General features: G+C 38.3%; 2 protein-coding genes across 6 annotated transcripts; both read right to left on the reverse strand.

The window, feature by feature from the left end:
- Window positions 1–6207: 6207 nt before the first annotated feature.
- Window positions 6208–11396, reverse strand: tusc2a (tumor suppressor 2, mitochondrial calcium regulator a). 4 transcript variants are annotated; one of them, XM_034678960.1, is made up of 5 exons: window positions 11264–11396; window positions 10281–10358; window positions 8730–8966; window positions 6977–7097; window positions 6208–6890 (listed from the first exon to the last, which is right to left on the reverse strand). In XM_034678960.1, exons 3-5 carry the CDS (start codon window positions 8876–8878, stop codon window positions 6825–6827), a joined length of 336 nt encoding a protein of 111 aa, XP_034534851.1. In that variant the 5' UTR covers window positions 8879–8966; window positions 10281–10358; window positions 11264–11396; the 3' UTR covers window positions 6208–6824. The 4 variants fall into 4 exon arrangements, with proteins under 4 accessions (XP_034534851.1, XP_034534796.1, XP_034534914.1 ...); XM_034678905.1 differs by lacking the exon at window positions 10281–10358; XM_034679023.1 differs by lacking the exons at window positions 10281–10358; window positions 11264–11396 and adding an exon at window positions 11083–11182.
- A 482-nt stretch (window positions 11397–11878) lies between these two features.
- LOC117809096 (ras association domain-containing protein 1-like) lies at window positions 11879–23841 on the reverse strand. Of its 2 annotated transcripts, XM_034678804.1 has the most exons (7): window positions 23525–23841; window positions 21929–22281; window positions 20967–21091; window positions 13729–13833; window positions 13357–13642; window positions 13079–13194; window positions 11879–13001 (listed from the first exon to the last, which is right to left on the reverse strand). In XM_034678804.1, exons 2-7 carry the CDS (start codon window positions 22245–22247, stop codon window positions 12855–12857), a joined length of 1098 nt encoding a protein of 365 aa, XP_034534695.1. In that variant the 5' UTR covers window positions 22248–22281; window positions 23525–23841; the 3' UTR covers window positions 11879–12854. The 2 variants fall into 2 exon arrangements, with proteins under 2 accessions (XP_034534695.1, XP_034534738.1); XM_034678847.1 differs by lacking the exons at window positions 20967–21091; window positions 21929–22281; window positions 23525–23841 and adding an exon at window positions 15912–16414.
- Window positions 23842–24191: the final 350 nt, after the last annotated feature.

Below are 24191 nucleotides of genomic sequence, written 5' to 3' on the forward strand. Positions count from 1 at the left end.
AAGTATCAACTCAAGCTTTTTACTCAAGTAAAAGTGTAAAAAATACTGGTTTTCATCCACTTAAAGTATAAAAGTAAAAGTAATGTAAGGGAAAAAATGCCATTAAGGACAAAAGCTTAGGCTACACCACAGAGACCTATAATGCACTACCCCATTTCCCAAAATAACATTTTCCTAAAGGCCATAATGACTTTAATGTTATATTAATATGTTAATGTTGAAGTATTATAGTTGCACCTATTTCTTTTTTTTTTTTTTTTTTTTTTTTACTGATTTTTCATGGACATACATTCATAATAATCAGGGATACAATGTTGAATACAGACACAAATATCCATAGTATAGTCAAAAGTAGCCCAGAAAGGAACATCAAGGGTACTGGTGGAAGGTTGCACCTATTTCAGCCCCATTTATGCCCATTGAAAATGAAGGCATTTTTGTACAATGCAAATACATTAAAGAACCATATATGTGTACTACTGAGCATTAACATGTTTCATGGAGTGGAAGATATGATGACTAGTTGCCTATAAGTTATGGAGCAAAAAGTAAAACTTCAAAGGCATGTTATCAATAGCCTTTATTGGAATGTCAATGTTCATAAATGTGTTGGTTTTTTTTTAAAGATGACTAGTCGAAATTAAATAAGAGTAACAAGGCTATTTGTAAAATGTAAGAAGTAGAAATAACAGATAATTGCTTGAAAATGTAAGGAGTAGAAGTAAAAAGTCGGCTGAAAAATAATTACTCCAGTAAAGTATAGCTACCCAAAATTTCTACTTAAGAAAGGTAACAAAGTATTTGTACTTTGTTACGTGACACCTCTGATAACTAGCATACATGTTCAGTAGCCTTCTTCTGTCTGACATGAAATACTAAATAACTGTCAACTCAGATAGCCCAAAACAACCTTTATTATTAACTAATTAACTTTCTGAGTCTCCCAGGCTAACCAAAAATATGGATGAATTATGATCCGTTTTAATTAAAAAATTAATTATAAATAAGCACAAACAGAAGACCTCTACAGAATATGTTTTCATGTCCTATTCTGGAAAAAAAATCTGAACTTCGGGGCCTGATCCATAAACCCCTGATTGACAATTGAAGTTCAGAAAAACAGTTTTAAGTTTAAGCCAACCAGAGGCACCAAATGTTAGTTGATAATTTTTTTGTAAAAATTGTATTCCCATTTTGTTAGGCTTGTACTCAACAATATTGTATTGGTATATGCTTTGCTTGTACTTGACTCCCACTTAACTGATAGCCTTTACTTTTTATTTGCAAGGAAATAGAGTATACAGTGCATCAATTATTATCTTATTTTATTGTATATGAAATGGCTGCAGCAGATTACATCTCCCATGTTTACTACAACTGATGGGCGAAGTGGTATTCAGATCTTTGAAGATCTGACTACATAAAGACTAAATGCTCCATCACATTTGGACTTCAAGATTTTACTCCAGTGAAAGTGCATAATCGAGTAAAAGTGCTTATTATGCAGCAGATCTGATGCATTAGCATATAAAAAGAATCATAATGTTACTCTTAATACTGATTTTTTTTTTAACAATACATTCTCTTTCATAAAATGGCTTTATGTTAATCTGTATAAAGTTGCACAAAAGGACAATACCAGTGCCACAAAATGGCTATTGAGTAAATGCACTTGAATTCATAGCCCCACTCACATGATACCACTGTCTGCCAAACACTGCTCACAGCTATTGTTGCATCAGCCATTTGACAGTTTGTGATAACAACAATTCTGAACTCTTGATGTGCTTTTAAATTTCAGAGTTGCTACTTTACGTGAAGGGGTTTTTAATGTTTTTTTCCACTAATGCTCTGATCACACTTCAGATAGTAGGCATGAGGCATCTGGCATGCAGATGTCACCAGTGCCTGAGGCATGTGATGACAGCCTCTGGCAGTGGCTCAGGGAAGTAACCAAGTACCACATGCCGTCATGTTGCCAAGTGCAGCAGATAGGATGGTGCAGTGCCGGGTTAGGCACGCAGCATAAATGGCCATGGGGGAAAGGGTAGAGGCCATGCACTGACACATTCTTTACCAAATTTAACAACCCGTTTTCATACTTTAGAGGCCTGTTTAAACTAGAAGCAAGTCATCTGACTGTGAACAGCTGCAAAAGTGTCTCTGTCATCACCAAATAACTTCTTCCTAGTAGTTGTTGAGTGAATTTTAAGGAAAGGTGTTCCTCTGGAAGCTTTTTTTGAGGATACACGTGAGTCGAAGGATGCCGGAGCACATGATTGGGGTGAGGATGAGGCCTGGAAGTGAGATTATTTCCTGTGTCAGAATCCCTCTGCTGTTTTTTTCCAATCTTTGCTGACTCACATCACCATGTCATTAGTTTTTCTCTTTTTCCTTTCGACCTGATCTGCCTCTGAGTCTGTTTAAGGAAAATGTAGAAAATCAGTGAATGAAAAGGGAGGGAGAGGAGCAGAAGAATGGCCTGGTTTCCCTCCAGCTTCCCTCTGACCTCTGCCTCCCAAATGTTGCATCAGCAGAAATCAGGGACTGTCAGGAAGCGAAAACAATGGTAAGGAAACTGGAAACACATCTCAGCACCTTCACATCACGTCCCCAACAATACATGAATTTGTTATGCATTCGGGTAATTGTGAGAATCAGTAAACTGGGATTTAGGGAATTCAGTCGGAACACTTGGGTTAAACCTTAATAACTGTACGGTCCTACCTCACTTCCCCAAATTATTATGACCACAGGATCCAACACACAGTATTTACTTTGAATACTGATATGGTATAGAAGTATACAAATGGGCTTTTCAACACAGTTACACAATGGCTATTTCCCTCTGTCATCACGCTCAGGGTATTAAGCTCACAATCCGTTCAAAAACTAAATCAGTCTTACAAGTCATATTAACCTAGGAATCTGACAGATCTTTTTAATTATATCCTCTCCTATTGATCAGCAACAAAATAAGATGAAAGCTTATATTACCTGTAACTGTAAATACCACTATCTAGCTAGTATTACATTCTAAGCTAACAATATTATTTGCTGAGGTTACATTTCTTACTTACTTTACATTCAGCTAACATTACTGTTTGCTTGGTAATATTAAATTACTACAAAATAAGTAACTAAAATACTAAAACTCCTAGCTAGCTTTACCATTAGCTAGCTTAAGTTTGACTTCCTGCTAACATTACTATTTACTAACTGATATTAAATGCCAAGCTAACATTACCATAAGCTAGCCAACAATTCTGTTAGCAAGAAAATGTACACCTTTTAAGTTGTAAAATGTAGCCCTATCAGAATGTAGTTTTAGCCAACAAGTGTTGATATGATAATTTCCAGGGACATGACCAGAGGGGTGGCATGGCTAATAATAATAATAATAATAATAATAATAATAATAATAATAATTTTATTTGTAGAGCACTTTTCAAAACCAGGTTACAAAGTGCTTTACATGGGCAGCAAAATTAAACAGGCAGATCATAGAAACACATAAGTCAAGATAAAGAAATAAAACATATTTTAAAAGAAATAAAATTCCCCCAAAAGAAATCCAAAGGGATCCAATTCTTTTAAAATATATTACTTAAGGTGGTTAAAATAAAATAAAATAAAATAAAATTCAGATAAAATCCGGTATCCGGGAAGGCTCTGCGGTAAAAGTCTGTTTTAAGATGGGATTTAAAAGAGCTCAATGTCTCAGCAGACCTGATCTACTCAGGCAGATGGTTCTAGAGTGTCGGACCCCTCACTGTGAACGCTCTGTCCCCTTTTGTTTTCATTTTAGTATTTGGAATGCACAATAAACTTCTGCCGAGGATCTCAATGCACGCATCGGCTCGTAGGGTATTGAAAGGTCTGCTATATAGCTTGGAGCAAGACCATGCAGAGCTTTAAAAGTAATCAGTAAAATCTTAAAATCAATTCTAAAACCTACAGGGAGCCAGTGCAAGGAAGCTAAAACCGGAGAGATATGGTCAAATTTTTTGGTAGAATTTTTTTTTAATATGATTGGTCAATCCAGATCCTAACTCAAAATTCTGAACTAGGATTTACTTCTTAAAGGCTTGGCTCATTTGACAATCGACTATTTCGGCTGCAGGCAATGAGTAGTTTCCTTTAAGTCAAGCACTAGAAAATGCTCCACTCATCTATTCTATAAGCCAGAGAAGGAGAGAACTCAGTACATGTATAATGCTTTGGTGTTAGACATTTAAGTTCATGAGTGTGTATGCCCACATACTTCTTGCCACCCCTGCATAAGTCAGTGCCCCACTTGGGCCACCCTGGTCAAAAAAGTCTGGACACACCCATGCTTCTAGCATACTTTATCAAAGGGTGCTAATGGGTTGTCAAATATGTTGTTTTACTTTCTAATGTAGCCTTTGATCACACCAGGATTTCATTATTTGCATTTTCAGTTGCTGATCAATCACAAAATGGCATAGCAGTTAATGGATTCCCTGAGTTTATATTATTTGCCAATCTGGAACATATCAGTATTTACTTGAGTTTCCCAGCCTGAGCTCGACATAAAAGAAATTGGGCACTGTGAGTATGAATTGCCCGTCCAAAATCTACACTGGTATTCACATTTCACTGCTACAGTTTGCATTTAACCTAAAAATATCTGTTTTTTCTGCAAGACTAGAAACATGTGATGATGCCATCAATTTCAAATGAGTGCTTTTATCTTTTTGTAATTTTATCTGTTGCCTGCCGATACATCAGTGAAGAGCAACGAAAAATCCACTGTGAATAGATACATCAGGATACAGTGAACACTGCTGTTTCAATTTTAACAGCAAGTGAAGTGGATCCTGAGAACACAATGCTATCTCTTTTAGTTTTTGTAATTCAAACCATGGTGTTCTTCTTTTTCAAGACTGCTGATCATGTATAATGACCTCCCTCAGCACCAGCCACAAAGACTACTTTCTCCCTTCAAACACATTGTGTACATCACAGAACATATTGTACAGATCAAGACAGTGATACACAGTGTCATATCCATTAAGTTCATATATTTTTATGACCGTATGTTACGGGGTTCATCCTCATAACGCCAGCTTGACTGTTAGAAAAACATCAAAGAGCACTGGAGAGGAAGCACATCAAAGTGACTGACCTCTGGCCCAAAAACACTCCCAACCACATTCCACACAATTACAGACACCAGAGAGAGCCTGCAAAGGAAGCCCTGCCCATTTATTGTGGGGATCCGCTAACTATGCACAAAAATATGTTTACATTGCCATTACAGTTTGATAATGTGCCAGATGGAAGCAAAGGCCTGAAATGGTCACAATCTGAGTTTACCTCAAACAACATTTAATTATATCTTAAGCTTTTACTCTGGAAAGTCTACAACCCAGGATTATCATTAGAGTTTAGAGAATGAACATATAGAGAAAACCAGACACATAGACATTTAAGATATAAGCTAATTAAAGTAAGAGCAGGTAGAGAATTCTGCTGCCATCTAGAGGATGCTTACCTGATGTAATGGGGTGTAAATAAATTGGATTTCAAAAGAATGCCTGCGGATTGTTTTCATTTTGGGGCATATCGGGGAATATATATGCAAATATAATATGGTATCTGTGTTTGGTCAGTCAGCAGCCTTTCTGCTCGGTAATGCAGCCTGAAATTCAAGAGGGTGATGAGGAAAAGCTAAAAATAAGGTATGCTAACAGCTGTCAGGACAGTATATTGAGCCCTTGATTGAATAGTCTTGACTTGTCTGTTCATTTTCAGTAAACTAAAATCAATGCACACAGTACATAATGGGTTTTCATTGTCAGCTGGATTCTTTCTGTAGAGCAGTGGAGAAACATAAAGCAATAGTTTAACATTTTAGGAAATATATTTAGCAACTTGTTAGCCAAGAGTTTAATGGAACTATTTTCTGTAAATTCAATATGAGGCTAAGGCAAGTGGAACGTTTTTTGCTTAATTCAGCAAAAAACGAAGAAAGAATTAAAATAGCACCAAATTCACTAACGGTTCTTGGCATTAGTGCTAATATGCCAGGTAGTTGAAACACTTTTTCTACCATCAGTTTACATCCTAAGTAAGGCATTGTATCGAAACAAAATGTTGAATTAGTACATGGATACAGTCAAGACATAACTCAATGGTAATAGATATATTAACTAACAGAACAAAGTATCTTGACTCAAGGTATTCAGCTCAGTAAACCATTTATTCAAGTATTTCCAACTAAGAAATCTGATATTATTTACAGTACATTATGTTCACTAGTGCAGGTCTGAGCTTCGGTAACTGAGACAGACTCAGACGTGACAGTACAGAACATGACCATATATACAATAAATTTCACAACCCCTTCATTTTTCTACCCTGTCAGCATATCTTCAGTCCCTCTCGCTCACATACTCTCAAAGCTAAGTGCACACATGTACACGTACAAAGACACATACAATGTCACTCTACGTCTCACAGAAGGCATTAACCATTAAAGCCTTTTCACATCGAGAATGTTTTTCCCTGCAAAAGACCTACAAGAGAAATACAGCTTTATCATGTATTCTCTATGACTGCGTACATATCAGCTGGATTATCAGTTCGGGTTTTTGTGAACAGGGCACCCTTTGACCATAGCTGAATTAAAATGCGTAACATTTAATTCAATATATCCGTTTAATATGACAGAATTGTCCTTCTTCTCTAAATGCCATGGTCCAAGTCTTGACCACAACACTTGCAGACCAGAACAAAACCTTGCTCTGGGACGAGAACCTTTGGCTGCACTTCATAATTTATCAGTCCTGTGCAACTTTTCACACCTCACAGAGCACGATGGGGAAGTCTACATGAATACAGGGATGGTCCAACTTCACAATGCCCTGAAAAAAGAAAAGAAAATCAAAGACAATTAATTAAAATATTCAACACATCCTTATATCAGGTCAGTACTGTGACAGTAACTCACCTGTGGGATCAGATTTTTCTGGATTCTCTTCAACTTGGACTTTTTTCTGCCATTTTTTGTCACCACTGTCTCTTCATAAAATTCGTGAGCAAGGTCCCCATCCTCGTCATAGTACAAAGAGCTGAAAACAAAGCAAACCTCAGTATAAAGCTTGTCAGGGAGAGTCATCTGCCCCGGAGTTAATGTTACAATAGGTTATTTTGACATATCTAATAGTTCATACAGGCTTAATGTGAAGATGTTTTATGATTCCTGCCCCTCCCACCTCTGTATCATGCACCAGCAAGTAGCATTTTTAGTTCTTACTAAGCACTACACATGTTTTAGTATTTAGACTTCTTACTTTATTATTTTTTCATGTGTTTAATTAGGCTGTATGTTTTATCTGTTATATCTAACATTTTAATAACCCTGTTGTGACAGCAAAAAGTGATTGAATTCAAGTAACTATATACAAGACTTGGTGTATTGTATACTGAGTGCTTCTACAATTTTAAAGTGCAATTCACTTTCTTGCAATCAAGTAAATGTCCATCAGAGGTGTACTCCTTTTCCAGTCTATTAGTTGGTGACTCACTCTTTTTAGCTCTCCCCATCAGTGTATCTTAACATCTCATGTCCTCTACCATTTCATCAACCCTTAGAAGATTAGGCAGACCAAACAACAACCTCCAGTGATACAAATTAAGCCGATATGGGGGTGCAAAGCACAAATAAACATGATAACTGCCTGGTTTAATCAACGGTTTTTGTCTCAGTACCACATTTCTTTATTCCTTCAGACTTTACAGGGAGTTAATATAATTGTAGCTCTCATATTTTGGCAAAGAATTATTCATACATTTGCATTATGAGGGGTATGACTGAGGTGAGGGACAGGTTGGCTCTTTGTAAATGTTTGCCAGGAGGTGTAAGGTCTGCCTCAACTCCACCTCTTTGAGCGTTTCTAGATTGACAAAAAGTTAGGTGGTATCAGTATTTCCAAAATGGCTGCTACCATTGATAGGCCTCATAACCCCTCATTATAAACAAATGAGTGATGTCACTGAGACGTTCATGTTTTATAACCCCTAAGACCTGTAGGGGAAGGTGTCAAGTCTATTTACAGGGACATCTTGCAGAAAGCAATACACATAATAGAAGTGCAAGAACAGGCTTACAAAAGGGGAAAATACAACAAATATATGTTTTTATCCCCTTTACTAGGCAGTTTTTATCATTAAATTTTGATCCGTACCCTTTTAGAAACTAAAACTGTTGCTTTAAATGATCTTTCTCTGAACTCATGTAATCAACGTGCTGGAAAGTTTTTCTTTTCAGTAGAGAGCAATTCTTACAGAATCTCTTTCCAGTAACCACTAAACTCTGGAGAAGCATGCAGACCATCTTAAAATAACAAGCAATATTTTGTTTGGGGCACTCTAGTGGCTTAGGGGTAAGGAAGCTATTTTATTTGGCGTATTCACCTCAGCGTCCACACTTTAATGTGGCTTTGCACTTTCCTTGATATCACTTTTTTATTTCTCTTTCTTCATTTAGTGTTGTGTCTTTGCTGTCAGCTACACAATAGAGGCATTCAATTATTTTTTCATGTAACCATTCACTTAGTTGGCAGAAATCTCAAGCATAGATATCACAAAGCTGTATCAGATACAACCAAACTACCTACAGTATGCTGAAGTATGTAATGTATGTGACAAAATGTGATTTGCTGCACCCAAACCTGACTATTTTTCTGGCATGTATTATTTACCTCCGTCTGGTAAAAACAAAGGGGGTTGCATTTCTGGAACCTTTGAGGCGGGCTACAGACTGCTCGTTCCCATCACTAGGTGAATCCCCTCCAGCTCCACTGCCTGAGAAAGGCCAGACCCCTTTGGCTTTGGATCCACTTCCACCCATCCTCAGAGATAAGGCATAGTTAGTTTCCAGTTAAAGCTGTTAATCTGGTTGCTGGCTCAGTCTCTCAATGGCTCTCTAGAGCCAGGATCTAAAAAAAAAAAAAAGTGAAAAAATGAAATATTAATCCAAGTATTTACCATACTTATCATAATAACATGACACATTTAATTTTTACGGAAAGGAAATGTCCCAAATGCCGGAAGTGATCTGGAAGTGATCGAGTGAGGGCTCATTTAGTTTGTTTTGATCGAGAGAAACCAAACGGAGCGACATGGTTAACATATTAGGACATCCTCGGGTCTCAGAGAGAGGAGTCAGACCTCAGCTGAAAAAGCATCATGTCTAGAAAAGCTCCGTCATATCTCTGCAAAACCTTCATCATGTCTCAGAATTCAGATGAAACTGCCTCAGACCACATAATAGCCTCAGACTAAACGGAGTCAGCCTAAAAGAAGTCAGACTTAACGGTAAAAGTGATCCGTCGTTTGTAAAATTGTCTCCAACTGTGTAAAATTGTTTCATCCTTTGTAAATTTGTTTTCTCAAATATAAATTTGTTTTAGCCTTGGTAAAAGTGTTTTGCAGATGTAATTTTGTTTTATAAAATGTAAAAATGTTTTCCAAAATGTAAATTTGTCTCCAACTTTGTAAAAGTGTTTCATCTTTTGTGAATTTGTTTTGTCCTTCAGGGCCACCGTAGTTTTATGACTGCTTGTTTAACTGCCACCCGGTATACAGCTCTATTTGTTTGCCAAGAGACAGTCGAAAGTCGAAGTTTGATCATTTTATGTTTCGATGAATTTCATCAAAGCTTCAGTATATATTTAAAACTACTGTCATCAACATGAAAGACATCTAAACCAGGACCTTTTGCATCTCAAACACACATCTGAATAAAGGATACTAACTGAAAAACTACTTTCAAGCTTTCATTACACCGTGTTCCAAATTATTATGCAAGTTGCATTTTTGTGAATATTTTTAAAAAAATATGTTAAGAGTCGCTCTCAAATTTGTTAGGAAGTCAGATATCAAATATATCATTTCAACTGTGTGGTTAAAATTATGCTTTTTATTATTGACCACAAGTTCTCAGTCAGGGTTGAAATCAAATGAGCAGGCGGGTCAGTTCATGAGGCAATCCTCTTTAAATGAGATGCCATCCTGTCCTGGGAATAACATGAGGCATGTGACGGTGCATTGTGCTCATGCATGAACACTAGCATCTTTTTAACTTAAGCTGAATGTCTTTTCCTCCATGGAGGAAAATGCAAAAAAGAATCTCGCCTCATGAACTAGCCTGCCTGCTTACCCGATCGAGAGCTTGTGGTCAATAATAAAAAAGATCATTTACAGTAATGGCAAGAAATACAGCTAAAAAGAGCATATTTGGAAATACTTACAAGGCACAGCTCACAGAGTCAGCAGAGAAGTCATCAGAAACCTCACTAAATCAGTTTACCAGTGACCTCTGACCCTCACTGAAAGAAAAGGAGGTTATATTGGACATTTGAGAATCACTTTAGATTTGAAATGTTTTAAAGACTTTAACAGTTTTATTTTGTATACAAATCTGAAGAAAACTGTTGTATTTGTTGAAGTTTGAATACAGTTGTCATAAATATTATTTTCAATCAATAAAATGTTAAAAATGGTGCCTAGTTTATAATTTTCACAAGTTATATGCTCTTATCACCAACTTGCATAATAATCTGGCAAGCTCATTTCTGCAAATTCTGCATTTATTTCAAAATACAGCCAACATACTTTAAAAAAGCATAATTTTAACCACACAGTTGAAGAAATATATTCACTATCTGACTTCTTGACACATTTTAAAACGACTGTTGACATAGTTTTTATATATTCACAGAAATGCAACGAGCATAATATTTTGGAACACGGTGTAGATGCAAGTGGTAAAAGTGAAATATTAATCCACTGCTGAAACTTGAGGACTTTAAAGGTTTACCTATTTAAATTGTGGAATGACGTTAGGCTTACTTTACTCGGAGCTAACATAGGGCCATACAATTAAGGTTACCCAGCAGAGAGGCAAGCTAGCTCGCTCAAGACGTTGTTCGCATTGCGGTGATAACTTAAAAACACACTCGTCGTTACACAAATAACACTGATCGCCTGTTTCATTAAGCACAGCATTAACATTTGTCTAGTTTCAAATAATGCCTCGCTAACGCTACCTGCCTGTTTACACTGGTTAACAGTTAGCCTCTTAGCTTCCGCTGCTGACGCAGGTCAGCTACTAAGCTAAACGATGAGCAGCTAGCTAAACGAAGCAGTGTGTGAGTCCATCTAGTACAGGAATATCTGCGCCCTGCATGACTTCAAAGGAGACCAGTAAACGGGCTTCTGGTTAATATCCTACCTTATCGCAAACGATCAAACGGCCATGTCCTGTCACAACTTTTACCACCAGCTACATGACGCTAGCGGTAGCTGTTTTGGTCCGACCGACGATGTGATCAGCTGATCGGACTGACAGGCGGCACCGACTCAGTAAAGCAAAACAAAGTAGTGAAGACTATTATCATGTTAACATGAATACCACCGTTTAGATATAGTGGTAGCTTTGAAATATTAATTATTGAGAAGTTGCTTTTGCCAAAGTGGCATTAAAAAGTGTAAATGCATAACTTCAAGCCTTGTATGATATGGGTCCGTGTACCTTCCGTTCATTCTATTTCCAATTGTGAAACACAAATCGGTAAACAAAAGAGCAGGCATTTTTTCTTTTTTCAATATATGTAGCAGATGTTCAAACAAAAAGCCGTTTTCCATTAAAACATAGAAATAAAAATGGATTGTGTGTTGTTTTCCTGTTATGGATTTTTATATTCCCTGATAAACACAAAGAATCCAATCTATGTTCATTCAAAATGCAAAAATGCAGGGATATCTGTATGATAACAAGGTGAAGTTGGGTAAAGTTAGAAAGATATTCACAGATTCGACTGAGAATGGGAAATAAAACAAACCTTGATAGAAATGGTAAAGTCTTTACTGGACACAGTGCACATTTGTCACATCTTGAAGTGTGCTACAATATAAAAGTGTGCATAGACATATATTCAAAGTGAACTGAGAAACAAGAGAAGAACAGTTTAAAGGAAAGAATAAAACAGATATAAAGGAATGAAAGTTTTAAGTGAAACACACGTATACTCATATTCACTCAAAATTCCAGTCAACCAGAGTGACATCGATATTTCTCTCTGACATTCATAATCGCATACAAATGTCCATACATCAGTCAAGCTCACAAACTGACAGTAAAATAAAAAATTGAGTTGCACCCATCAGGGGTGTCTAGAGACCGTGGCAGATTTTTGAGGCTGGGTCAAGTCCAAATATCCAAATACCTTTCAGCAAAATATGTATTTATCTTTTTAACAGGACAAATGTCAATATGAGGTTATCATGATGGGAAGTTCTAAGACCAGCCTGAGTTTATCTTAAACTTGGCAGCAATCTCATGACTGGACACATTACAGATTTAAATTTATGAAAGAAAGATTTAATTTTCCTTCCATCTGAATAAACGCTCATCACAGCATGGGGCTTGATTGACTTGGATATCTAAATGTTAAAACTGTTAATGGCATTTTCCTGAAAGTCTAAATGACATAGCTGAGGTAATCAGGATAATCAGATGTTACCCAATAACTAAAGAACATAATTGGATACAACCACAGCCTCATCTGCTCGTCACTTCTCTCAACTCATTCTCTCAGGCACATCAGACTCTCCAGGTGTAAGGCACTTTTCATCTTTCGCATCATCTCACACGCACATTCGCGCTAGCTCTCTCATTGTCTTGCGCCCTGTCACACTCTCATTCACCGATGAGGCGTTTCTGAGTTGTATTCTCGGGATCTTTGGATGCAGCGATGACTGGTCATCTTCATGTGGTTGTCCAGCCAAGAGGTGCATGTTTAAACCCCCTTCACGGGATCGTTTCAGCCGGGGGTCGAACCAGCCAGGGCCTCCTTCATCTTAGCGCGGGCCACAGCGTACCGCTGCACTATCTGCTTCACATGTTCTTCTTCTTCACGCTGCAGAATGCGCATGAAGTTCTTGAGCTCAGGCATGGAGAAGGCATGCCACTGTAAGAAAAAAATTGCATGAGCATATTTGCAGCAAAGACTTTTTGAGTTATTTTCTATGTTTATGTTGCACTCACGTTGACTTCTCCAGTTTCATTTTCCTTCAAGACAAAGCTGAGGACTTTCTCGTTTGGCCCAGCAGACAGACGCAGGCGGAGAGGATGCTCATCATCAGGAAGTTTGCGTACATAGACTGAATGAGATGGACAAAAAGCATTTAGTGTATCTGAAAATAAAGTTGTTAAATAAAAATAAGATTAATAATTTTAATTCAAGTAATATCAGGAAAGGCCCAACAGTAAGAGTACATTTTAAGAATCACTGCACCTCAATGTGTAATAAAATTCAGTAATACCTTGGTCATGACGCTCACTGCGCTCAAACAGAGCAAACTTTCCAGGATTGTCCACCACAGTGAATTTTTTTAACAAAGCCTCGATGACCTCACGTGCAGAAGTGCGTGAGCTTATGTGCAAGTGTTTGGATGCATCCTTTGGCAGGTAGAAGGAGGTGCGGCGCTTCACTCCGCTGGCCCTCCTCCCTCCAGCCTCTTGACCTCCTTTCTTTGGAGGAGGGACGGACACAGGTCGTGCCAGCTTGAACTGCACCTTAATGAAACCGGTGTAAGAACCATCCTTGTTCTGCAGAGAAATAAAGATGTTAAACTGAAGGAATCGACATCTTTACATGAAAATGCATGGATCAGTTGTAAATCATCTCTACTGACCGTGTTCATGAACAGATTGCTGTTGATTTGAGCGTTGTATTCCTTCACCTTCTGCTGAATATCTGCTGTAGTCAACTCCTGCTTTCCCCATTCAACTTGCTCATCCTGGAAAAGAGAGTGAGGAGTTGTAGTGTTACACCACCAGGTGTCAGTGCTTGCCTCAAAACCTTGAGAAACTCAAGCTCAAAAACCCACAATACACCGGCTCTAGAAGAGTGGCTGGAGACTGCATTGGGTTCGGACACTGAAAAGTAAAGTTCTAAAATATTTACAGACTTTCATATGGGAAAACTCTTAACATATATTGCTGATGTACAAAAATATCAACTTATTCTACTGATGAAATGAATTCAAACACTATATTGAAACTAGCTGTTAAGTTTCTATGTAGAAGTAACAGCTATGTGATCCAAAGTCAAATTTAAATGGTTCATAATAAGAACATTAACGCCAGATGTTGTTTGGAAAAGATTAAAGACATTCACATATAGTAAACATAATGGGGATCCACTTTCTGTTAAGCTCTTTTATTTCTAGCAGGGACCACCAGTTGCATCAGACACACTACTTCCGGACAACGTAGCAAATGCAGAAACGATGATGTCAGCGCTGCCCAATCCTGTTTGACTGCTCTAATCCTTCGTGAAGAAGAGGAGGGGGGGAGGGGGGGAGATAAGGGAGATGGGAGAGTGCATGTGCACTGTGCAGCTGTTTGCAATGACTGAGACCAACGGTTCTTCATCGCATTCCTTAACTTGGTATTCATGTAAAAATAGCCTCCCCCCTCAGGCTCTCACAAGTGGGAGAGACAATGCCCTCCCTTGTTTTGCAGACACATCCTGTAAAGTCAGCTGCCTCACTGACCACTAACTCCCAGTCATGTTTCAGTCATGCACATTTGGGCTCCAGCATCTGTAGGACCGTTAGCTCAATTAGAGTTCTTCCTGGGTCTACTATTCGGTTGGTATTTCCTGCATACAGAGTTCAACTCTGCACAAGCTTATTTTTTCCGCTGTATTACAACCTACTCCTCGAAGTGGGATCAGGGAATTTCATGAGTGTAATTGAATGTCAAAACAGGCCTGTAAAAGCTGCTTATATTTGTACTTATGCAGATGTTTGTGTTATACAGAGACACGTTTGGTTGTGTATAAAATGTAAGCCTACTATAACCTGCTTCCATCTCTTTATATGAAGCTGTTTTTTCCAGGCAAAGTTGTTAGCACTAAAAGGGATGGGTAACAGCTTAGTCAAGCAGAACAAAATCAATAGTAGAAATCCTTAGGCAAATTGAAAGACTGTGCTGTTAATATACAGCCTTTAACAAGTCAATAAATCAATACTAGGGTCATGCTGAGCTTTCCAATATGGTAGAAGACAGTAGGACAACATATGCAACTGTGCCTCTACATGCCCACATAAGGAGTGTCATATCAGTGTTGCAAGAATAAGCTGCATCAATATCAGTTTATGCACAGAGTCAAAAAAAAATGGTGAATGTCAGTGAGTTTCTAGTAACTACATCTGTTTCTCACTAAAGAAAGCTGATATATGAGTGGGTGTGGGGTGACAAAGGGAACAGAAAATGAACAAATCCCAAACAATTCATGACTCAACTGTGATTGAGACATTAGAGGAACAAAGTGGGTGCAGGAAACTTGAGAGGCGGGTTTGTGCGTCACTAAACATGACCCTCTGGTTGTTCTCAGCAAGAGTTCAGCTGTGGGTCTGAGCTTGTTACAATAGATAATGAAAAATGTATCTAAGTGGTTCTAGGCCAACACTGTCATGTTGAAACTTGACTGTTTTCCCAGAGCTGATATGCATGTCATTAAAAGTTTACTGAAAACTGGAAGGACCAGAGCTCCACCCTTTGCATGAGAGGAGTTAACTTGGAAAGCATCTTCTCTTCTGCTGGTGTGCCCTTGAGCAAAACACGATACAGCTGGGACAAAACTAAGCCAGTGACCCCTTAAAATGTTGGATTTGCAGGCCTACTGTTTTAAAACAAGCTTAAAACAAAAAAAATAAATAAGTGTCAACATTATGAGGAACCAGCCATCGCCCTTCTCTCTGCTCTGACTTCCCTTTTTTTTTTTTTACATTGCATTGAGGAACTGACTTTTGTTTGAGCTCATAGTTAGTATTTCTTTTTTTATTCCGTCAATTCTTCTTCTTCTCACCTTCTTAACGTCGACATTAACGTTAGCTTTCCGGCTTTTGGGGAAGAAAGATGTCCGGGCGGTGAAGTACTGCTCAAACTCGGAGTCGGCGTCTTCCTCACTGCAGTAGCCGCTGCTGGTGGAGCTGCCCCAGGTCATCTCGAAAGACGGGGTTTTCTCCGTGCTGCTAGCCGCTTCTTTAGACATGCTGACTATACCGGTCTAAACTAAATGTAATTTCACAAAAAGTAAACACTCTTTGCTAAATGAATAGAAGAGTCTAGACGGATATAACTGTGATTATAATAAGCTTAAAGGCTACTTAAACTCCCAGGCGGCCGATTCTCAAAACGCGCTTTGATATTATAACAGTAACCGATAAAATCCTGCTAACTTTCTGCCTCTAACTTTATCTGCCGGCCACGTTTCCACTACACAAACTCGGTCTGTCTGTCTGGTGAGAAACAGGATGTACTCAGGCCCCCGCCCTTGCTGTCTCGCTTCCTTCCCCCGCCGGTCGAGGCCCCACCCATGTCCGTTGACTTGAGATTAGAAAATACACAAACCACCGGGACCCATCGCGATTGGACGCCGAAGGGAAATGCCGCCCCCCCCCCCCCCCCCCCCCCCACCACCCCCACCACCCCCAACCATTCTCCCTCTGGGATGCTGCCGCCTCCCTCTCCCACGGATGCTGCTTCTTCCCCGCGAAATAGCCTCATCTACAATGTCATGTGGTGATCAGACTGACTGCTCACACTACACAGCCATGGATCACATGCGAGTTTCATTGTTCCTCAATTTAATATATGCCTAAAATCAGTGGTGGACAGTAACAAAGTAAATTTACTGGAGTACTGTACTTAAGTACATTTTTTGAGTATCTGTACTTTACTTGAGTATTATTTTTTGGGGGGAACTTATTACTTTTACTCCACTACATTTAGAAGACAATTATTTTACTTTTTACTCCACTACATTTTTATCAATGCTCTAGTTACTCACTACTTTTGCTTTGAAGCCAGCTCATGAATTTCCTTCTCTTTTTTGAAATCTGATCCCTAAGACATAAAATGTGTTTGTGTAGTTCTGTTTGTCTCAGTGGTTTAGCCCTACCTGTATTTAGTGCATCTCAACGGTTGAACGTGGAGCAAACAGAGCAAATTTCACTCAGATCAGGTAGTTCATTTAGACGTGATGATGACTGTAATTCTTCACCTGAGCACCCATTGCCATATCTTCAGCCCGTGTTAGAGTTTTTTTTTTTTTAAAGTTATATTTTTGGCCTTTTTGCCTTGATTTGATAGGACAGCTGTAGAGAGACAGGAAATGTGGGGAGAAGAGAGAGGGGGAAGACATGCAGGAAATGGTAGGGTCGAGAATCAAACCAGCGACCCCTGCGAGGAGGACTGTAGCCTCTGTATGTTGGACGCTTAGACTGCTAACCCATAAGTACCCCTGTGTTAGAGGTTTTTGAAATTAAGAATGATACATATCGTTTGAAATGATCTCCCTGTTTCCCACTCTGCTCAAACACACAAAAAGTCACAGTCCAACCTGAGACAGTGTGTTGAGCTACTTAACATTTGTTTTATTCCAGATGAACATTTCAAACTAAAATGTGTTGTGCTGTGCTTGGAGTAACTTAGTTTCTGTTTTCATTCCATGGTATAGTTTTTAGAGATTTCAAGTAATGTTTTTTAAATATTATAATTTAACAGAATGTACTCCTATGTATTCTTGCCTGCACTCATGCTTTGTGAAAATACGATGTTTAGATATTTTAAAAAGTACTTTGAATACTTAAGTATTTTTAAAAGCAAGTACTTCAGTACTTTAACTCAAGTAATAATCTGACAGAGCAACTTTTACTTGTATTGGAGTAATATTCGAGCTGGAGTATCTATACTTTGACTTAAGTAATGAAGACATGTACTTTGTCCACCACTGCCTAAAAGACATAAAACACTGAGGCACGTATCTTCAAGCCCAAAGCTTTGGAGGCCCATTCAATTAACTTCTATATTCGGGTCTATATTTGGTTAAGCCTATACATATCAGAGCTGCTTTGTGGATATTGGCAATAAAAACAAAACAATGCAACAAGTGGTCAATCCATTCAAAAGTAATCCAGCAGTGACTCGCATTGAAAATCAGTAAAAAAATTAGACAGTCAGAGCTCAAACATCCTTACATTTTACGCCTATCTTTTATAGCTTTCCTTAAACTCAAAAGCATGTTTTCTTTCTCCAATTTTTTTATATGTATGTTCATAAGAAGAGCCCACAGTAATATCAGCCTTTCAACCCTCCTGAAAGACTTTTGACGTTGGCTTGTGTTTTCAGAAATGGGTGATGGCCAGGTAACCAGGTAATTTTGTGCTGGGGAAGAGTTAGAAAATAAAAGCCTTTAACAGTCATGGGTGTGCTCAGGTAGTCACAAAGGGTCCTAAGTAGGGTCGTTACCCTAGTTTCTGGCTGTCCTATAGTACCTCCTGGCAGTCGTTAGTCTAGTCCATTGTCTAGCTCTTCCCCAGTCTGGTCAGAACTGAAGAAGCCTTTCGAGGGAGTGGTGAAGTCCAGTTGCCTTACTGATCAAGCTTTAAATTACCATGACCTGGATGAGAGAGAACCTTCAAAGACATGTTCTTTGATTGGATTAATTTTTTTAATCTACATGTTTTAGTGTCAGGCAGTGAAACATGCCATCCTTGGAAATGATGAAAGGCCATTACTTGTACTATTTTGAAAAACAAACAAAATCCATTTTCAGTATTTCTTTGAACCATCAAGAAGACTGATACGAAAATGTTACACAAGATACATTCCAAGTTTGTAGCAGTTCCAGGAAAAATCTGGCATGTGAAAACTTAATCTAGGTGTGTTTATAAACCTGTCTTTAATCTCTGCTAGAAAGTGACCAGCATTCAAAACTAAAATTAAAGGCTTTGTTCCTGCATCTATAATTTTAAGATTCATAATCAATCTCTTCAGAATGTCCCACCCACAGTGTATTTTGTTGACTTAGGGAATAACACAAATAGATATAAAACCAAAGGCATCCCTTCAATTGGCACTGACATTACAAAGGCATCTTTCCTGTTTATTGTACATGCTGAGGAGTTGGTAACATTTTTTTCACAAGACTTTGTTGGCAACCACCACAAATGTTGGCTAACACACAGAAAAGTCACACCTAAACACACTGGCTGTTCTGACATGATCAGGATTAAACCCACGGCAAAGCATTGACATGCAACAACATGTGAAAATGAACACAACAATTGTTTTTCTTATATTGTGTCACAAGTTTCTGTTCATGTTTGTCCTGTTTTGTAATCAGCTGTGGTAACATTGGTTTAATATGAATAGCAGGAAAACACAGGTGTATTGAATTACACTAATTGTATGAGAGTTTTATTGGGTGAGCCACATCTTGTACTTGCATGCAGTTCTTCCATTGTCAGTATGTTCTAGTGCTCTGTTGTAATGTGGAAAAATATGAAAGCTACAAAGAAGATTTGTTAGATTTGAATGCTGAGTGCATATGAACAAGATTTCAAAAACTGTTTGTAGAATTTGTTAATATTAGGATTTTTTTAAACTGGCTTGCTGGCTCCTGAAAAAAAAAACATTTCACTTCATCTGACTTATCCTAAAAATGAATAAACTTTTCTAATCTATCTCGATAATCCCAAGTGCACAGCCAGTAATGGTTACATGCTGGTTTCAAATAAAGATTACATGAGGTAAACAAAACCATATGCAACACAGAAATCAATACAAAAGTCCCAAGTGTTGACCTTAAATGTTTGCACACTTTCCCAAGTTGTTGTTTCAACTCAAAAGGGCACTCACATGAGTCTTTCCAGCCTGGAACAAATTTTTCTGATTATTTAGACACCATATGTGAATGCAGGGTTGGTTCCACCTGTTGGTATCCCATGTCTAGTCAACAGATCTGCTCTGTAAACGGCTGGTGCAAACTGATTCATAAACATCAACAGCAAACTGACACTGGTTATACTCTGCTCACAGCTTGCCAAAGTTTTACATACCAGTCACTTTCTGATAAACATGGAGTGCTTGATAAGGAAGGTAAAACCTTGACTAAGAGAATACACACTGCTGCCTTGAACAACAGCTTGCTATACAAATAAAGCTGCCTTGCCTTGCCTTGTAGCCTTGACTGACCTCTTAATAAATACCATAGGGGAGAAAAGGGTAATTTATCCGCGCTAAAAATACAATCATTAAAAGATATAAAAACCTCTGACAGTCTTGTTATCCTTTAACGGCCATTCCTTTCACAAACATGTAATGTCTCCATAAAAAATACAAACTCCATTTATCACTTCCAGGGTGGTTCATGTTTATGTTATATTGTGTTATTTTTTTCTGTCCTTTAAGCAGCCAACAATTTAAATTTAAAGAAAAATCTATTTAATTTAATTTTTAAAAATGCAAAAAATACATTTGTGTTTTACTTTTCTCATTGTAGTCCAAAAGGATTTTGGTGAAACAGTGTCCTCGATGACTTATTTGATATTGTCATTGGATAAACTTGAAATTCACCTTGCAAAAGATGCTGTCTAATGTTGTGTATTTATAGGCTACTTCCTTGAAACTCCTTTACTTGTATGTAATGAATGTAATAATGCTTGTTGTTCCCATAACTGGAGCTACCCTGTCCTGCATGATGGCTAAAAGCAAACATACAGTTTAATCTTGCACAGTAAGGTACCTTTTACTTAAACCTGAAAAGTTAGTGGGAATACGCAGAGGATGTGTATTAGGGTTTGTTTTACTGCCATGAAATAAGTTCCTGTTCTGGCCATAAGATAACACTTGTCCTCTTAATTAGTCCAACTGTATTAGCACACAATCCAACCAGCCCATACAGTAAGTTATATGTTTTTAAGATAACTTTATTGGAAAATCTGGTTTAATTTTCTGAATGTTGAAGTTGTCCTAAAAAGCAAGTAATCTTTGACATTTAGCAATTTGGTTTCTGAGAAATGCTGCACAGGAACAATTGAACCACACTTAGTTGCACTGCAAGAAAGAAGGTCCTTACCACATTTGTGTCGGTCTCTATTGTGTGCTCCACCACACACGTGTGGTCTGACAGAGAGCCTCGGTCCCAGCTACAGTCCAAGCGGATCAGTGGACGGCACCGGTAGTGACATGTGAATCTACAATCTGTAAAAAGACAGGTACTTAGTAAAAACAAATGTGAATACTTTGATGTTATGATGCCAGACATTTTAATACACACATAAGGACAGAGTGCAACTGTAAAGGTGTGGTGTCCTCCTCTGGATGTTAATTGTCACTGCAGTTACTCTCAGTTCTCCAGCATTTAACACACTCTCCTGCTTTTGTCACTATACATAACATAAAAATAAACAGACAAATGGAAACAGGTCACATGTAGGTTGTTGTCTATGATCTTTTCCCAGTGTCTTTTATATACATATTTATCATCAGTTAAATTTGGCGAAGTGTTTCATTGTGGTTTCACAGCTAGATCCTTTTTTCTACATGCTACATGAAAACAAACAAACCACTGCTAGTTGTCAGTGGGTTTCACATGATGAAAGCCGTTACCCAGGGTGGCCTTTAACCTTTAAATACATCATGAGCTAAGAGAGCATACAGGTCTGTAGTAGACCCTTAACCTTGATAATCATTACCACTGAAACCACTTGTGAAACAGCATATGTGACATGCTTTTCCTGCAAAAATACTTCAAATCAAATGCCAGGTGAATAATATAGTCTTGGTTTTAAGCCTCACTGAGAGACAACCTGTTTATCTCTTCTGGAACACGTCATGGAGAACATTTCTGTAATGGCAAAGGAGGCAGTAAAGGCTATGTTTAAAGCTGATCACTGGGTCATTTTAGGCAGCACCTACATTTGTGGACACATCTTTCACCATTTAACCGAATTTCCTCTTACTCTCCTTTTTGCTCTATTTCTCATAATGCAAATACTTAAAGGAAATCACACAAACATCCTACGTAAGCTGACTCACTGACACACCGCAGGCTCTGCTTGTACAGGCCCCAGATGAAGTCTCCACACAGGTCGCACCATGTGGGTTGAGCGTGGCTGCAGGGCTGGAAATTGTGTCCCTCTCCCTTCTCCTCAGGGATTTGGGGGTCTTGGGAGCTGCTCAGGACCCTGATGATGCCCACTCGGCTCAGCAGGTCTGGGACCTTCCCCGGGCTGATTCTCAGGGCATTGGTTCTCTCCAGACGTGGAGGGGAGCAGGGGGACCGTGAGCCAGTCAGCACTATCCGCTCTCTGTCCAGCCTTAGGTCACGGAGCTCAATCAACTCCTCCAAAGACATTGCGTCACTCAGAGCCAAACTCTCTCCATTATCACTGACAGGTGGAAGAACACAAGTACATGTAGCAACACTGATATGGAAACATTCAAACTTAAAATTTTAGATCCTGCATTCAATGTTGTCATTGCTAATGTTGTATATTTGTATTTGTATTGTCCCATTGTCTATATTATGCTGTTAATTTTTCTGTATTTTTGTCTTCCTGTTGCTTTATCTATTTCTTTCTTTCTGTTTCTCCATCTATCCCACTTCCTCTGAACATCTGGTCAAGGCAGACGGCTGTCCACCAATAAGTCTGATTCTGCTCAAGGTTTCTACCCATTTCATTGCCATTGCTGCCAAAGAATGCAGATGTTGGATACATGTTGGGTGTCTGCTAATAGCATAGCAAAAAGTATGGTCAAGAAAGTGTGCTCAGATAACTTTTGTTGAGATTTTGTGCCTTATAAAAATACTGATTGAATGATTGAACATTTTACTACTATTTAAGTATCATAAGCTTACTGTACTTCAAATACCTAAAGTAATCTTCCTTATGCTTAATGTGTGCTTTTAATGTTAAGTTACTGTTGCTTCGAAACATAAAATAGTATAATAATAATAATAATAAAAATAATACACGTTATAACCAGTCAAGGTGAAGGTCACTTTAAGTAATACCTTTTTTAATTAATTATGATCATGTTTTTTTATGCAATATTTTAATCTACAAAGTAAATACAGCTGCCAAATACCTGCAATGTTCAAATATAACAATCCATTAAGATACTGTAAAATGAAAACATGGGAGCATACAAAGGAGATAAACTTTTGTTATCTAAAGCTGAGAGTAAATACTGTAGGATAACATAATGATTATGTAATAGCCCATTCAAAAACCCTGTGCAGTTTTGGCATTTACATATACAGCAGATTCACCAAGCTTAACTCTTACAGACAGTGATTATGAACTGTGTTTTGTAAGTTACAACGACTCATACGTAGCATACTCTTTGCTAGTTGTTCATAATATTTAACAGTCTGCAAACATGGCATAAGTTGAGGGAAAGGAACAAGCAAGAGTTGGAAGCCCATTGTCACATATATGTAATATGAGTCTAATATCTGCCGACGGGGTTTTTGTTCCATCTTCTTTATAAACCAACAAATAAAAGGAGCAAACAAGACACGGTGGAAGAAAATATGGACTCGGGTTTGAGTCCTGTCACAAGCTCTTTAAGTTCAACAAATCCCGCCTCTCTATGACTGCAGAGTAAGTTTAAATCAGTGTCACTTACTAGAATTGGTAAGAAAAGAGCCCCGTGGCCTCCGCTTTGTCTCAAAACGTCTTCCATCCGAAGAGAAAAACTTTCCGCAGATATTTTTCTGAGTTTCCAAAGTACAGGAGGTGTACAGCCTTGACTACATCTCTGGAAATAACCTCTCATCCTCGGCTGGTTTCAGAGAAGGACTGAGGCACAACAACATGCTGTTTTGTCGGTAACATTGTAACGTAACAATCATATCTGAACAGCTCTCAACACAGTTATCATCTTTTGACTAAGTCAGACTGATGTAGGAGGAAGCAGCGTATCATACGAGAGAGAGAGAGAGAGAGAGAGAGAGAGAGAGAGAGAGAGAGAGAGAGAGAGAGAGAGAGAGAGAGAGAGAGAGAGAGAGAGAGTGAGATGAGACTAAGAAATGCCGACATCCGGAATGTTTTAGCAAAGGGGGAGCTGCTGCATGAGGCCTGAGCACAGCTGAGGGGGCGTGTAAATCCCCCTCCCCCTGAAACCACTGTCTTCCACTGTGTGATAGATGTGGGGTTCTTTTGCAGTGTCAACGTAAAATGTACATTATAACTGAAACATTTAACAACAAATCTCCATAATGCTTAAACCTACATACATTAATTTGATTTATGTATACTCGCATATCAGTTCCTCTGCAGAAAGTCAACAACCC

The sequence above is a fragment of the Notolabrus celidotus genome, chromosome 1 (genome assembly GCF_009762535.1).
Source record: "Notolabrus celidotus isolate fNotCel1 chromosome 1, fNotCel1.pri, whole genome shotgun sequence".
Taxonomy (NCBI): Eukaryota; Metazoa; Chordata; class Actinopteri; order Labriformes; family Labridae; genus Notolabrus; species Notolabrus celidotus.